The following is a 15,256-nucleotide window of genomic DNA, read 5'->3' as shown; positions in this document are numbered from 1 at the left end:
GTCACTGATACTGAATTTTGTTTAAAAAAGAAAAAAAAAAGACAACTTAAGGGAACTTGAAAACGGGGGTCCAAATCAAGGTGACTGACTGTCTTCTGTCTGGGCCAGACAGGGACCTCCACACTCCCTCTTGCCGTTTTCTCCTCTTCTCTCCGTGTGTTTGTTGAGCACTGTTGGTGCGTGACTCTTGGGGACTGGTTCAGGGGATGATGACAGAACAAGACTCTCTTTCCAGCCCTGTGCACATACCAGTGGCATGCCTCCCTCTCCCATCGGCTCGTCCCCCTCATCCCCCCCCAGCTTCCCCCCCACCCCATCCCACCCCATCATCTGCCTGCTCATCCTCACCCACATCTCCACCTGCCCTCCTCGTGAGCTCCTCCGAGACCCCGGCTCCCTGCGGTGCCTGGGGCACAAACCTCATCCTTCATCCTTCCTTCCCCCAGGTGAGGGCAGCACACATGGCATTATCCCCAGGCTACCAAAAGGAGGAGGAACTGAGGCCCGGGAAGTGGGGGTGGGGTGGGGGTGAGGCGCGGCGGCAGAGGTCCTGACCTCTGCCGCCGCCACCCCCAGGTGCAGCCCGTGGGCTCTCCTCTCTGCCCTTCTCTCACCCCTGCTCTTCTCCAGCCCCAGGTTCAGACCTTTCTCAGAGTCAGTGGTGATGCCCGTAGGAAGGTCTAGGGAGGCTGCCGCCTGCTGTCCCTTCCAACCCATCCCCTACTTCCCTGAACTTCCGCAGGGTCGTCCCTGTTTGTGTGGGAGCCACTAGCCAGCTACCAGCCAGCTGCTCACTCCTGGGTGCAGACCCCTGGTCGTGTATAAGGGGTATCACCTGGCTTCTGTTACCCTGCTACGGCTGCAGGGAGGAAAGGTCAAAGGCCCTGCTCCCACCCAGAGCTTTCTCTAAAGAAGCCTGAGTCTCCACACACAGGACTGCAGAGAGGAGTAGGAGTATTCAGGAGCCCCCTAAAAGAGCTAGTGTCTCCAAGGGATAACACTGTCTATCGGTCCTTCCCCACCCTGACCACCCTATTCCCCAAGGACTTTCCTTTATCCATCGAGGAGGAGCACCGCTCTCCTCACAGACAGGTGCAAGGTTAGCACCAGGACGCTGCACAAATACCATAGCACACATTTGTGTTGTGGACCAGTCAGCGGTGCCACCTGCAAGTGTGCAACTCGGTAGCCCTGAGCAGGCAGTCAGACTAGTCCAGGGACAGGGACACAGAGGTGTGTTTAGAGTTGCCACTGGTCTCCAAGACTCATGGGACAGCAGTGCTGATGCTGCTGATGTCAAATAAGTTACTCTTTGGCCCTTTCTGCCCCTGCATTCCACTTTCTTACACACACACACACACACACACACACACACATACACACACACACATACACACACACACAAACACACACACACACACCATACATTTGCATACACTGATTTTCCAGGCTCTCAGAGTCAAGCTAGTGGCAGACAATGGACACAGTCAAGCCTAGTTCTTTCCTGTTACTTTGTAGAATCCAAGAGTCATTTTGGCAACTTCTGGGTCTTTAGCCTTCACTCCCAAAGGTGCTTCTGTCTGAAAAAGAACCACTTCACCCGTTTCTAACCCCCCCCCCCACATCAAGGGCCAGCATTGAAGGAAGAAGAGCTGAGCCTGGCTGTGGTCAGTTGGGAAGCCTCAGCCACGTCCTCCATCTTCCTGGGCTGAAGAGGGGCCCCTCCCCTAAGCCACCCTATTCCACAGGGTCAACACGCACTGCTGTTGCCCACCCAAACAGCTGTACTTCCCAGCCAGACCTCCAGCTGGCCAGGAACGTGTGCACCCATGTTCCACCACTACATGGGTGCTCTCCCTCCTTCCCCAACCCAGAGAGATACCCACAGGCCCAAAGAAACTCCAGCTTTGTGTCCACCGGCCACTCCCATCCACTGTCCCTCCAGATTAGAGGCCGCAGGGTTTCCATGATTATCCACCATAGCCAATGGCTAGCGTCTACTGGAAGGCCAAGGGGCCCTCTTGTTATGTACAGTAGAAGGCTAAGGGGGAGAACCCTCACCTCCTGAGGAAGTCTAGGTCTACTGATGTCACACAGTAACCTGGTACTGAGGGGCTACTGCTGATGGGGTTTCCCTAGCTCCTAGGGGGAATTCGGGGCAGGCCAACAGAGACCTGTTTCTGAAGAGAGGCATGCGTAAGGGTCAGTGCAGACCTCTCTGTGGGTTCCTCCCTGGGCAACTGGCCTTCCTGGGGCTCGGGAGAGAGTACAGGACTGGGCATGTCTCCTGGAAATCTACAAGACTGGGGCTTGCTTAAGGGGAGAGGTGGCAGCCAGAGAACAGAAGGAAGTGTACCTTGAAGGCAAGACAAGGTCAGGAAGGGGGGGGGATGGGTGGTGACTTGGAGTGGCAAGGAAGGCCAACGCCAGGCCACAGTGGAAGAGCAGGTCCCAAGGAAAGGACAGGCGGGCCAAGGCTGGCTTCCAGGGTCCCCAGCTAACCTGCTCCCACCTTCCCCGGCACCAGGCGTCTGGAAGGTGGCTTTGGGACACTGGCAACTCCCCTCTCTCCAGCTTCCCTTTCCCCACTTAGCTTTACCCACAACTACGGCTTTAAGGACACATCTCCGAATTACGCTCTGAAGGGTTCTTAGAAAAAGTGCCTTCTGTTCCATACCAGCCAGAGCTACAGCACAAGAGCCTGTCTCAAAAATCCACAAACAAGATTCCCTTGGCCAAATAAGTTTGTAGAGTTCAGTTATTGTTGCCTACAAAGCTTTTCATAACCCTTCCTACGCTAATGGAGACTGCCACTCTACAGGAGCCCCGGGGGATGGATTTCCCAAACATATTGGCACACGGATGCCTCTTTGAGAGAACAGATCAAATACCTCTCAGGTCCCTTTGGTGGTGAGCACACAGTGTGAGCAGCCTAGCAGAATTCTGCTTTGAGTTTGCTGGGGGCTGTTTCATAGACGAGGAAACCTGCCCAGAGTCCTGGGGTGGGGGGACCCTTCAGCAGAGCCCAGAGGAGTGACACCAGGAACTTGCATCCCATAAGTCTGGCTGCCTGGCACCCGGAGGCTACAGTTCTGGCTTCCTGGGGGCACCAGGCAGGTAAGAAGGAAGTTCCCCAACCAGTAGGACAGTTTAGTCAATAAACCCCCACCTTCCCCACCCAACTTCCCTAACTCATCCTCCTCCCTGCCCCACCCCACCCGCCCCAACCCCCACAGAGCCACCACGGATTAGAGTGTTTGTTAGGAGATGACAGAGCCCTCCACCCAGCCCCCCGACTCCAGCCCCCTTCAGCTACGAGTGTGACCCCCAAGTGCCTGACTTGGTTTTCTCATTCATCACTGCGCACTTTGATTTCTAACCTTAGCCTCGTGGATGATGCCAGTTTGTTCTGTGATTTTTCCCCTTTTCCTTCTCCAGATGTCCAAACGGATTCTTCGGACAGAGATGTTTGGAGAAACTGCCTTTGCGATTGTACATGCCAGATCCTAAGCAAAGTATGTTTGAAGATACAAACACAAGTCCCTGCTCCTTAGAAAGCTTCCGGGTGCAGTCCCCCAATGTAGGGCGTAGGGTCAGGGGTGTTGGTTGTTTTGATCTCCGGCTGTTACGTTTTGTTTCTCTTTCCTTTTTTTGTACTTTGGTTTGTTAGTTCTTTTGTTTTGTTTTTGTTTTGCTTTGTTTTTCATTTTTTTGGCCTAATCCTTGGGTTTAAAGTTCAGGGCTGCAGGTAAGGGGCAGAGCGACAAGGCCAGTACAAATGGTAACCGTGGCGAGGAACCTAGCTGGCATTGGCAGGAGCCTGTGCCGGGGTGTTGCAATGCCTGTGTCTTGCTATCCTGGCTCTGTCTTTCTGGTTTTCTTTCTTTTGGTAGGTGTCCTGTGGGATACACCGGGGACAGGTGTCAGCAGTTCGCAATGGTCAACTTCTCCAGTATGTTTCTTTCTTCTACTTCTTTTCTTCCCTGGTGACTGGCAGTCTCCCTGTGTGGGAGGGATGGGGCCTTACCTACCAAGACTTGGAGGGAACAGGGGTGTCCTGAGCTCCTCTTGGCCCTCAGTGCTTACCAGTAGCAGAGGAGACGACGCACCCTTGTCTCCCCACCCACCCGCATAAGTCACCTGCGTCGCCTGAGAATAGCAGGCTGGATTCTCCGCAGCAGCAGGCTGTGTCCAGGCCTCTCCCTTCTTCTGGGATCAGGCAGCCTGCCAGACAGAGGAAGAGGCATTTGCAGGACCTTCCCCTGCGTCTGGTGTAAGGCGGCTGATGGGCCAGGCAGTGAGTGTGTGCATGTTTCTGCCGGTATGTTTGAGAGAAGGGAAAAAAAAGTCTCAAAAGCCTGTCTTCTGGTCTGGCCAGGACGGTTTGTGTTGGGGGTTCCAGGACCAAGGCAGAGAGGGCAGAGTGAAAGAGAGCAGTCTCCAGCACAGTGGTTTCCATGGATGCCGGAGACGTTTGTACAGGATGAGATGGGCCGCTGCAGATGCTGACAGACTCGGGGAGGGGGGAATTACTGACTCTTCACAAGGCCTGTCTAGTCTGAGCACTATCCAGGATCCCATGCTTTCTTCCACACCGAGGGAGGGGCGGGGGGGGTGATTGGCTAGAATCTCGTGGACTGTTTTCTTTGGAGCCTGGGTGCGAAGTTCCTTCGAGTACCACCAGGTGGGGCAGAACAGAACAGTCAGCCTCTGGATAGTCACAGAGCCCTGTGATCTGCTGGCCTTCAAGACCAGAACCATGTCACTCATCCTATCCTGCAGAGCAGACTAGCTCCCTGCTCCTTTTTAGGGAGGAACCTGGGTCCTGTGAGCCGTAAGAAACCAGAGAACCTGGATGGTACTTGGGTGTTGGGAAGGAAAATTCCATTAAAAAAAAAAAAAGGAACCGGTGGGCCCCACATCAGAAAAAGAGGTTTGGGTCTCAGGGTGGGAAAGTAAAGCCTCACAATTGTCCTCAGACTGTAGGAATAAGCTCAGAAATATATCTACTGCCATTAGAAGGAGGATTTGAGCCCCAGCAGGTGGGGGCTGGTAGAGCCACCTCTGTCTACAATTTGAGAGAGAGATGGTGCTCTTTCCAGGCTCCCCCCCTCCCCCCCTCCAGTCACAGGCCATGGAGAAAGAGGGGATAAAGGAAGCAGAGCTTCCAGAACATGGCCTACTATGCAAAGCCCCTAGATCACATCAGCCTAGCCTACATCATGGGGGGGGGCGTCAGCAGGCCTCTCAGAGCCCAAGAGAAAGCCTGCAAATGTAGTTCCCAGCCTTCCTGCCTATGTCATCAGTACCATCCGGGTAGCTTTACGTGGAGGAGTCCTGTTCTTCAAGCGTGTTCTCTGGAGACCCTTACGACGATGTTCTAGTACATAATGAGTACAAAGACATCCTCCTGTGCTCCTGAAGTCCTCAGCTGCCCATCCAGACACCTAGATCCCTAGTCCTGGGCCTTAGTTACTTGTTCTGGATTTGGGCTCTCCTCTGTAGAATGAGGATAGGGAGGGGCATCTGTGCCTGGGGGGCAGCAGTGAAGATGAAGGGATGCATGAGAGGCTCCTCTGAGAGCCTGCTGTTATCACTAGAGGGCAATTTAGTCTCAGTCCCAGCTATAGATGGCAAGGAGGAGGCCATCTGTATCCCACATGTGTATGACCATACACTCCACACATACACAAACATACATACACACACACACAGAGTGCAGTGCTCACATTAGCACACACATCACTCTCTCCTCATCCAGGCACCTGCCATTGGTTATGTCCAAGACAATAAATTGGCGTATTTCCTAAGAAGCCTTACCCTGCTGGAAATCCAACATCCAACTTGCTGGTCAGTGTGAACATTTCTGGCCTGAGATTCAGGGGAACCACCACATCATGGCTGAATGCCATACAAAAAAACAAACAAAAAACCATGAATAGGAGATTGTTCTCCTAACTACAACAGACACAGCTGTAGACCCCTCAGCACCTGTCCTCCGGCTTCCCACGAAGAAAGTCATCTACCTAGTGACTAGCCGCTCTCTCAGTTGCCTCAACCAATCATGCCAGCCACCCCTGGCTCACCCTAACTGTGCCCCTAGGGAGCTGCTGTTGACAGTTTGGTTCCCAGATAAGAAGTGACCTGGTAGAACATTCTCAGAGGGCTTTGAGAGACTTGCCTGCTTCTCCAGGTGGCCACCATCCTCGGGAATAGCCAGATAGACCTGAGCAGGAACAGCCATAGCTTAGACCCATGGCCCCTTCCAGTCTCTGCCTCCCAATTTCCTGCATCGCTTTTGAGAAAGTACCCTGGCACCAGGGGTCCCCGGCTGCCCCACAGACTTCACCAACTTTGTCTCAAAGTGAGCTAAGGACCAGTGTTTAGAACCTGGTGAAGCTGGTCTTCTGTGTCTCGGGCGAGCGTGACTGGACACCAGTAACATCCTCCTGGGTGCTTCCAAGTCCTAGGCTCCAGGATGTGCTATTCGGGAGCCTCTCTGGGACCAATCAGAGGACCCTGAGCTGCACTTAGGGCTTCAAGTAGTCAGAGCAAAAATGAAAAGAAGCCAAATCCTCAACATCACCCCAGCTTCGGAGAGGCGGAGATGCAGGAGCCTTGTGTCTGAAGTGCTGGGATCAGCACTTCCTCCGTGTGGCCTCTGCACAGAACTGGTCAGGCCAAAACCCCAGCGTCTTCCTCAGGGTTCCTGGGATCAGGACCTTCTTGGTCTTTGGTTCAGAGCCACCCACTCTCCTGCTCTTTCCAAATACAGAACCCTCTGGAGTCCCTTTCAGAAAGTACCAGGAAGTGGACCAGATAATGCTCCGGGTACCCTTCCTCCACAGCAGATGAGAAGTCAAGCCCAGTGCCACACCCACACCAGGTCTAGGTGACTGCTGTGAAAGTCAGTGAGGGAGTGTGTCCAGGCAGGTGTGAGCAGCGGCCCTGGCACACATACGTCCTAACCTCCTGTTGGCCAGGCCTGCTCACATCTGCCTCTGGGTATTGGCTCTTTGGAGAGAACAGACTCATGGATCACCCAGATCCACATAGCAAGTGAGGGACAAAGCAGAGGCCCAGGACCGTAGAACAGAACAGGCTGTGCCTGAAAAGGGAAGGTGAGCCTTTGAAACACCCCCGAGATGTCTGGGCTCCCACCCAGACCGTCTCCCATTGGCCTGGATGGTTCTGAAGCACCGCCAGGCTTTCAGACCTCCCAGGATCCCGTGACAAGGCTTCATCCCCCAACGCGGCTGGGAAACTGAGACCTAGATAGGTTGGGCATCTCTCAGAGTCACAGACAGTGTGACTCCCAGAGCTGACCCTTAGACCAAAGCCCTTTGATTTAACCTCTCAAAGTCGTAGGTGTCTACCTTTCAAAGGCTTGAACTCACACATTCAGGTAACAACCTCACTTCCAACACTGTAATGTGTCCATACGTAAGAAGCGTGCGTGCCCCACCGAAGAGAGCGCTCTCTTCCTGATGCTCTCCTAGGTAGTGGGATGGGTTTGGGTACCACAGCATAACCCTGGGAACTCAGCGTATAGGGGGATGTCAAATGGAGCCATGACTTACTTCTTGGAGTCTTCTCCTCGCCCCATTTTTCTTCCCTAAGACACCAAAGCTCTGCACTCAGACTGCCAGGAGCTGAGCCAGAACAGCTAGGCCTGTGGCATAAGGCAGGGACATGGGCTGACACATTCGTTTTGAAAAGATGAAAAGGACCCCCCCCAGAATGAGCTAGGAGTGGGGCAGACTGACTTCAGGAGGGCCTGAGGATTAGAGCCAGGAGGAGGGGATTGGGCACTCCTCCTTGGACCCCGACTGGCTCATCCTCTACTCCTAGGGGACTTTGCCAACTGACCCTTGCGCCTGTGCCTTCTCACCGGGTCCTAACTCCGCTGCTCACTTCTAAAGACCCTCCCCTGCCTGCCAGCTCTAACATGGCCTCTCTCCTGCCTTCTTGGGGCTCTCGGGGACTAGGGACCAGGGAAGGAGCTCAGGAGGCTGGGAGGGGAGCACTACTAACCTGCTTTCACCTCACAGGCTGGCTGCCCAGTGTCTGGAGAGTTCTGACCAACGTTTTCTCTCTCTTTCTCTCTCCTACCCTCCCCTTCTCCCTCATTCTCTCTCTCCCTGCCCCTCTCACTCTCCTTTCTTCTGCACTGCCAGAGCACCTTGGATTTGAATTAAAGGGTATGGAACCTGATTATCACTCTGCATCATCTGCACAGCCCCCCCCTTCACAGCCTCTGACACCAGTGTTAGGTTTTCTTTCCTCCCAAATGGAAAGGGGGATTCTGAAATTTTCCCTGGCCTCATCAAGATGCTCTAGCATAAATTATGTGTTGATTTAGAGACAGACAAGGAAATCCCAGGAAGAGCAGGATACCCTGCAGTTCAAACTGCGCCTGGTGCTCAGTTAGCACCCCCTGCAGGGGAGGAACCTGCAGGGACTAGCCCTCAGGTGCAGTAGACAGCCTGTCAGTAGTCAAATCAGACATAGCTACTCGAAGAGCTGATGTCTGCAGACCGAAGAAGCCTGGTTTGGGGAGCTATGCAGAGAGGCAGCTTTTTCCATCCCACTTCTTCCCCTCCCATATCCATTTCCACGGCTTCGTATTCTGTGCACTAGGCTAGAAACTGACAACTTCCCCTTTGCTTCTGTCCCCGAATTGTGTCTGTCTGCCGGGCTCTGCCATCTGCTTGAGGCTTTCACTCCCTCCGTGATCTGTCCCTGCAGTGACATGCAGTGTGTATGTGTATCTGTGGGCAGGATCACCAAGGATCTAATCTGTACTTACCCCCACCCCTACCCTCCCCCAGAAACTTACATGTGATTCCCTGCATCTGCCACAAAGCCACAAACACTGCCTTTTTGGCCTCAAGAAGACTACCTATTTGGAAGAGACTTTGAGGATCAGCATTTTAAACTCTGGCTCAGTGCAGAGAAACTCCCAACCTAGCCTCAAGTGTCCCACTGTGTCACAGCACCAGACACACAGGGCTCGGGAGTGGTGGGAATGTCATGATAGTGGGTGATGGGGACATCAGAGACAACATACATGGGAAGGCTTTCTCGTGGCAGCCCTGAGAGGGCTTAGCTCCCCGAACACCCTGTCAGTTGCTCTCGGTAGAAGGCAAGGCTCAAAGTCTGCATGTCTGAGTGTCTATCTGGGTCTCCGGCTATCCTGAGTGGAGAGGCAGGTCGAGGCAGCAAAAGGCACAGGAAAGAATCTTCAGGTGTGTGTGTGGATGGATTCTGTTGGGACGGGGGAATGGTAATGTCTGGCTTGCAGGTGTCTCGGGGCAGGACTTAGGGATACAGAAAGGCTGTGGAGTATCTCTGTGTTATGGCCAGAGCATTTGGTGTTGAAACTGCCAGCATGTGGGTGTGAGTGTGGGTGTGTGTCTGTATGAGGAGGGGATGTACTCATTCGCCTACCCAACAGACATCCGCTCAACACCAGCATCGACACCCTCCTGAAACTGCATTCAGAGGAGACAGCAGCAAACAGGAAATGCTGTTGACAAATGATACAGACAAAAAAAGAAAGAAAGGAAGGAAGGGAGGAAAGAAGGAAGAAAGGAAGGAAGGAGGAAGGAAGCAAGGAAAGGAAGGAAGGAGGAAGGAAGGAAGGGAGGGAGGAAAGAAGGAAGAAAGCAAGGAAAGGAAGGAAGGAGGAAGGAAGCAAGGAAAGGAAGGAAGGAGAAAGGAAGGAAGGAAGGAAGGAAGGAAGGAAGGAAGGAAGGAAGGAAGGAAAGTGGCCTCCACTCGGGTTGGCTGGGCTGCAGTAGAGAACTACTGTGACTAATGGTCAAGAAAAGGTTTGTCCCACGTGGTGCATCTGGTAGCCACCCCTCCAAATGACTGGAGAAGCTCACCGAAGGCAGGGGACATAGTACATACAGGCATTCAGTCCACAGAGATGCTGCAGCCGACTCCAAGCACAGCAGGCCACAGATAAGATCCAAATGGAGTGTGAAACTGGGTAGTCAGGGGCCTTGAAGATACAGGAAGCCCTTGGCTTTTACACTTGCAGTGAGAGGCAGCAGACGAGACTACACTGCACTATTACTGGCATCTACGGAGCACAGGGATGAGTCAGGGTTAGGAGGAACAGAAGCAGAAAGGCCTGTCAGAGGTGACCATCTCTAGTTGAGGGGGCCCCCTCCTGGACTACGGAGGCAGTAGTGAAAATGCTCACTGTGGTCAGATCCCTGGCTCACTTGGAAAGCAAAGCTGAGATGACTTTTGGGTGGACCGGGCAGGGGGTGACAAGAAGAGAAGTCTCAATAATGATACGGGCAAGCAGGTGTGGAGAAAGTTAGGGAACTGGTGTTTTGCCTGGCCAGTAGTTTGGATGGTCATAGTTCTTGGGTATTGAGCTGAGAAGCAGGGAGAAATCAGGGCAGGAGATGAAAATGGGGAATACATGCCCAGAAGACTGGAAGTCTGTCTAGAGGATGCCAAGAAAGAGTGGAGGAAAGGAAGAGGCCTGGGAGGGCCCCGGCCCATGTGGCCTAGGTTAAGAGAAGGATGCAGCCATTGTGGAAAGGTCAATCCACAGAGGAGCAGTTTATCACCAAAGTTCACGCTTTCTGGGGAGAACCCGTAGATGACCAGAGTAAAGCCCAGTGGGACGGGGATTGGTTAAACTCTGCCCGAATGTAACTCAAGTGTGCTTGGGCATGCATGCGTGCCCACTCCGGAGCATGTGGCCAGCTGCGTGTGTGCGCAGATTCGCATGTGAAAAGCATGTCTGTGACTCTAGGAGCCATAGCTTGGGTATGTGAAATGTCCAGAGGGTTTGTAGCTCTGAGGTTTCTGGTGTATACAGGAGGTGGCATAGATCTGAGGGATCAGGGACATTTCTCAGAGCTCTGCCAAGCATGGAGGGCCTGCCTCTACTTACCACTGCTGGGAGCAGGGAAAGATGGCAGTGCCAGCCAGCAGGTAGGGTGGGCTCTGTGAGATACGGCCTTGGCTGTAGCCGGTGCTGTCGCCTTTTCTTTGTCTTCCTCCTGGATTTTTCTGTTTTGGAGGGGCAGGGATGGTCACCCCAGGCACAGAGGGTAGACAGAACAGTTGGGCCCACCCTGGCCCAGCTCATTGAAGGTGGGGCCTTTTCCTTGTGCACAAGGGCATCCCTACTTGCCAGGCAGAGCTGTGATGCCACTGGTAGGCTTCTCACCAGCAGACAATAAGGTCCAGTGACCCAAGGCGCTACCCCAACCAGGCTGTGGGATAGAGAAAGGCCTTTCTTTCCACACCCCTCTAGGCCCAGTCTGCTGTGTTCCTGCTCCTGGCACTAACACCCCACCCCACCCCCAAATCTGGGCCTGATAATCCTATCACTAACCCTTCTTAGGGAATCAGGGTGTTTCCTTGCCTTAGGTCTCTTCTGGAACACCACGGAGCAGGGCAGGGGTGCTGGTCAAGGTGTTGCCTCCCCTCTAATGTGGCCTTGGAACTTCACCCCTACTCCATCCCCTCCATCCCCTGAATTTCCCACTCATGTGCATTGGGCAGGTATGGGTTTGGGGAGGGGATGACTAGGTGTAGGGGGAATCTGAGGGGAGGCAAAGGCGGCCTAAGAGCAGGCAAGGGGGAGGGATGGAAGGAGGCTGCAAATCCTGTACTGAGGGAGCCCACAGCTTGGGGATGTGGAGGTCTCGTACAAGCATCTCCATGGGCTCTGTTCCTGCTCTGCCCCTGCAGAGGCTGAGGAGCTGTACCAGAAGAGAGTCCTGACAATCACCGGCATCTGTGTGGCTCTGCTGGTCGTGGGCATCGTCTGTGTGGTCGCCTACTGCAAGACCAAGTGAGTGTTCCATGCTCAAGCTGAGAACAGGCCTAGCCAGCGGGTTGCCTCCGGTGTGTTTCCGTGAGAACAGACTTTCTCCATGTGTCCCACTCTGCCTAGCCTGAGAGTCTACAGCTTCCTGTCCCCAGTAGTCTCACAGCCCTCTGCAGCTGTAGCACCAGGGGACAGGCACAGGGAAAGTCTTGGCTCAAACCCAACTCTGCTGTCTCCCATAGGACCTAGAGAGAATTGAGGACCTTCTCCAAGTCCTGGTGATGAGCCTAGCGTGCAACTCAAAGGACGCTAACACTGGAGCTCCCAGCTGCCCTTTGCAGGCTCTTGCAGCAAGAGACAAGCCTGAGAAGGAAGGCCAGGGAAGGGCTTGAGCCGTAGGAATGATACAATTACAGTTATAATTTAGGTGGGGGGATTGGAGTGCCGGTGGGACAGAGGCCCTGGGCCATGCTGGGAAGGAAAAGGATGTGCAGGGACGGCTGCATTCCCGGGACAAACCAACAGCGCAGTGCACCCCCACACTGGGAGTACTGCAAGAAAGCACAGAGGAAGGGGGAGATTGGGCTATCTCGGGGAAGGCTGGGGCAGCAGCTGGGGAAGCTGGGAAGGGCATGAGGAAGAGGACAAAATGGAAGAAAAGCCAGAGAGGGCAGTCCAGACAGACCACTCAGAGCAAAAGGCCAGGGTCAGAAAAAAAGTGGGCAGAAGCTAAAGGTATCTGGGATTCGGGCGCCTCCATAAAGCCTTGACGCCAGGCTTCAGATGGCATGGAGTCAACAAAGGCTGCAGAGAGTGAGGTGATGCAACCTTTGTTTAGACCCAGGAAGTAAGCCTCGGCAGTTACCATTCAGAGGATGGGTCTCCTGAGTTGGACTCCTGCTGCCCTACAAATGAGATCCAAGGTCCTGCTGGCCTCATCTTGTATGAGACCAGATCAAAAGGCTGGAAAGGAAGGAAGGGGTTGGGACTGGGCCCAAAAAGTAGAGTCCATGAACCAAGGGAAGAAGTACCGGTTCTGACTTGCTGCATTTCTTCATCACTGAATAAGCCTCCGTCAGTGGTGCTGACACTGGGCCCAGCCCCAGGCACATGACCAGGCTCCAAGCAAACGGTCCCAGAGCATGTGTGCTGTTTGAGGCAGGATCTTACTGCATAGCCCTGACTTCCCTGGGGTCCACAAGAGATCTCCCTGCCTCACTACAGCTGGCCACCAAGACACATTTTTGAAGCCCTTATCCTCGGCAGGAGAGCAGAAGGACTTTCCCTAGGAAGTGGCATTCAGGCTAGGACCTAAGGAGAGAAGACATGAGAAGGTGAAGAGGCTAAACAAAGTGCTGCAGGATCAGAAGCTAGCTGTCCCAGGGATCAGCCAGCTGGGTGGAGAAAGGCAGCAAGGGACAAGCCTGGGGAGAAGAACGGGATACTGAAGGCCAGGGAAGGGTTTGAACCATAGCAGTGATATAATTACAATTGCATATGATAAAATAACTTACTGAGCATTTATTATGTGTCAGTATACGGGAGTCCCATGGGCCTGGCTCCCGAATCGCAGCATCCTGTTTTATTTTCTTTGTAAAGCTTCTCTGGAAATGACTATTCATTTACTTGTTTATTTACTGTCCGCCTCCCCTACTGGCTCCAGGCTGCATGAAGTACAGACCATGTTTATCTCATCTGTCCCAAAGCAGAGTCTGGAACACAGGAAATCCCAATAAACAATTACTAAACAAATGAGGGAGGGAGGGAAGGAGGGAGAGAGGGAGGGGCTAGCTCTGTGTGAGAGTCATTTATGGACTTCTTATTATCAGTGAGTGGTCTTCGGGATGGTAAGGGGTTCTATACTACAGAGGGAGACAGTGAACATCTTCATGAGATTGCCGGAGGTCACACAGTACAAAGCAATAGGGTTGTGTGCGCTGCCCAGCCTCCCTGGAAGGATACCCAGGGAATTTCGTCCCTTAGGAGAACCATGCCAGGCTCACCTATCCTTCCCCTGTGCAGAAAGCAGCGGAGGCAGATGCATAACCACCTCCGGCAGAACATGTGTCCAGCCCACCAGAACCGGAGCCTGGCCAATGGGCCCAGCCACCCTCGGCTGGACCCTGAGGAGATCCAGATGGCAGATGTGAGTGGTGTTCCCAGACCTGCCCCCCTCTGAGCTCTTGCTGGGCAGCCACCTTCTCTGGCTGCAAGGATGGGCTAGGGTGGGTGCCGCTGAATCTAGAGTACTCCGTCCTGTTGTCAGGCACCACCTCACCAGGGACCTAGTTTCGCTCTGCCCATTACCATAAGGAAGAGCAGAGGAGGGAGATTGATTTTTTTCAGGGCTATCACTGACCCAACAGTATCACACCCAGTGGGTCACTCTTTAACCTAGAGCTCGGTGCTCAACGCCTGCCCTCCCTACCAGGAAGGAGAGCCTACCTAGTCTCTGTCGCTAACTCCTCCCAACTTCCTGTCTGTCCCAGTATATCTCCAAAAATGTGCCAGCCACAGACCATGTGATCCGGAGGGAAACTGAGACTACATTCTCTGGGAGCCACTCCTGTTCACCCTCTCACCACTGCTCCACAGCCACGCCCACCTCCAGTCACAGGTGAGCAGCACCAAGGCCCACGGAACCCTGCCAATTCTTGTGCTTTGTCGTTCCGTCATCCACAGCTAGCTGATACCTTCTCCTGTGTTTGCATGTGGATCACAGTCCACCTGACTCCGGAGTACTGGGGCAACCTGTCCGCACAAAAGCACCATAGCTCCTACAGCTGGAAAAAAATAACAAGGCTGGTCCCTTCTTCCATGGAGAGCTCCATGCAATAGTCAGAGCCCTTGCATACTGGGCCACTGAGGCTGGGATCCTGAGGAATGGCTAAAGAACAGGGCGGGGTGGGTGGGTGGGTGTGTCCCAGCTGGGAGATATTGGTTGGTTGCAGGAATACATGGTAATTCACCAACCACAGGATCCCAGCCTCCCTTCCCCATTATCAGAGCTGAACATCTGTGAAACTCCACATCAACCCAGAGCAGAGCAGACAGTGGTCGTAGGGAGCCACAGATGGGATGAACTAAGACCAGGGGGGGCGGCCGTGGGACCACACACCTGCATTGGACAGCCTGTCCGTCCTTCCTGGCCTACCAACTCACTCCTGTCTGATTTTCCCCAGACATGAGAGCCACACGTGGAGCCTGGAACGGTCAGAGAGCCTGACCTCGGATTCCCAGTCAGGCATCATGCTGTCCTCGGTGGGCACCAGCAAGTGCAACAGCCCAGCCTGTGTGGAGGCACGGGCACGGAGGGCAGCAGCCTACAGCCAGGAGGAGCGGCGCAGGGCCGCCATGCCAACCTACCACGACTCTATAGACTCCCTGCGTGACTCTCCGCACAGTGAGAGGTCAGTTTCTACTACCCCTTGACTGAACCCCCCACACACA

At 53.9% G+C, this 15,256-nt stretch overlaps 1 protein-coding gene across 1 annotated transcript in view; it reads left to right on the top strand.

The window, feature by feature from the left end:
- The window catches only part of Nrg2 (neuregulin 2), a 208,742-nt gene that overhangs the window by 189,154 nt on the left and 4,332 nt on the right, over positions 1–15,256 (top strand). The window contains 6 exon segments of the mRNA XM_021234317.2: positions 3,894–3,952; positions 8,178–8,201; positions 11,728–11,830; positions 13,829–13,952; positions 14,296–14,423; positions 14,989–15,216. Of these exon segments, the coding sequence (XP_021089976.2) occupies positions 3,894–3,952; positions 8,178–8,201; positions 11,728–11,830; positions 13,829–13,952; positions 14,296–14,423; positions 14,989–15,216 (666 nt within the window).

The sequence above is a fragment of the Mesocricetus auratus genome, unplaced genomic scaffold (assembly GCF_017639785.1).
Source record: "Mesocricetus auratus isolate SY011 unplaced genomic scaffold, BCM_Maur_2.0 Super-Scaffold_100015, whole genome shotgun sequence".
Classification (NCBI taxonomy): Eukaryota; Metazoa; Chordata; class Mammalia; order Rodentia; family Cricetidae; genus Mesocricetus; species Mesocricetus auratus.
Note: the sequence above shows the minus strand (reverse complement) of the source record. Positions and strands in the feature narration are given on the sequence as shown.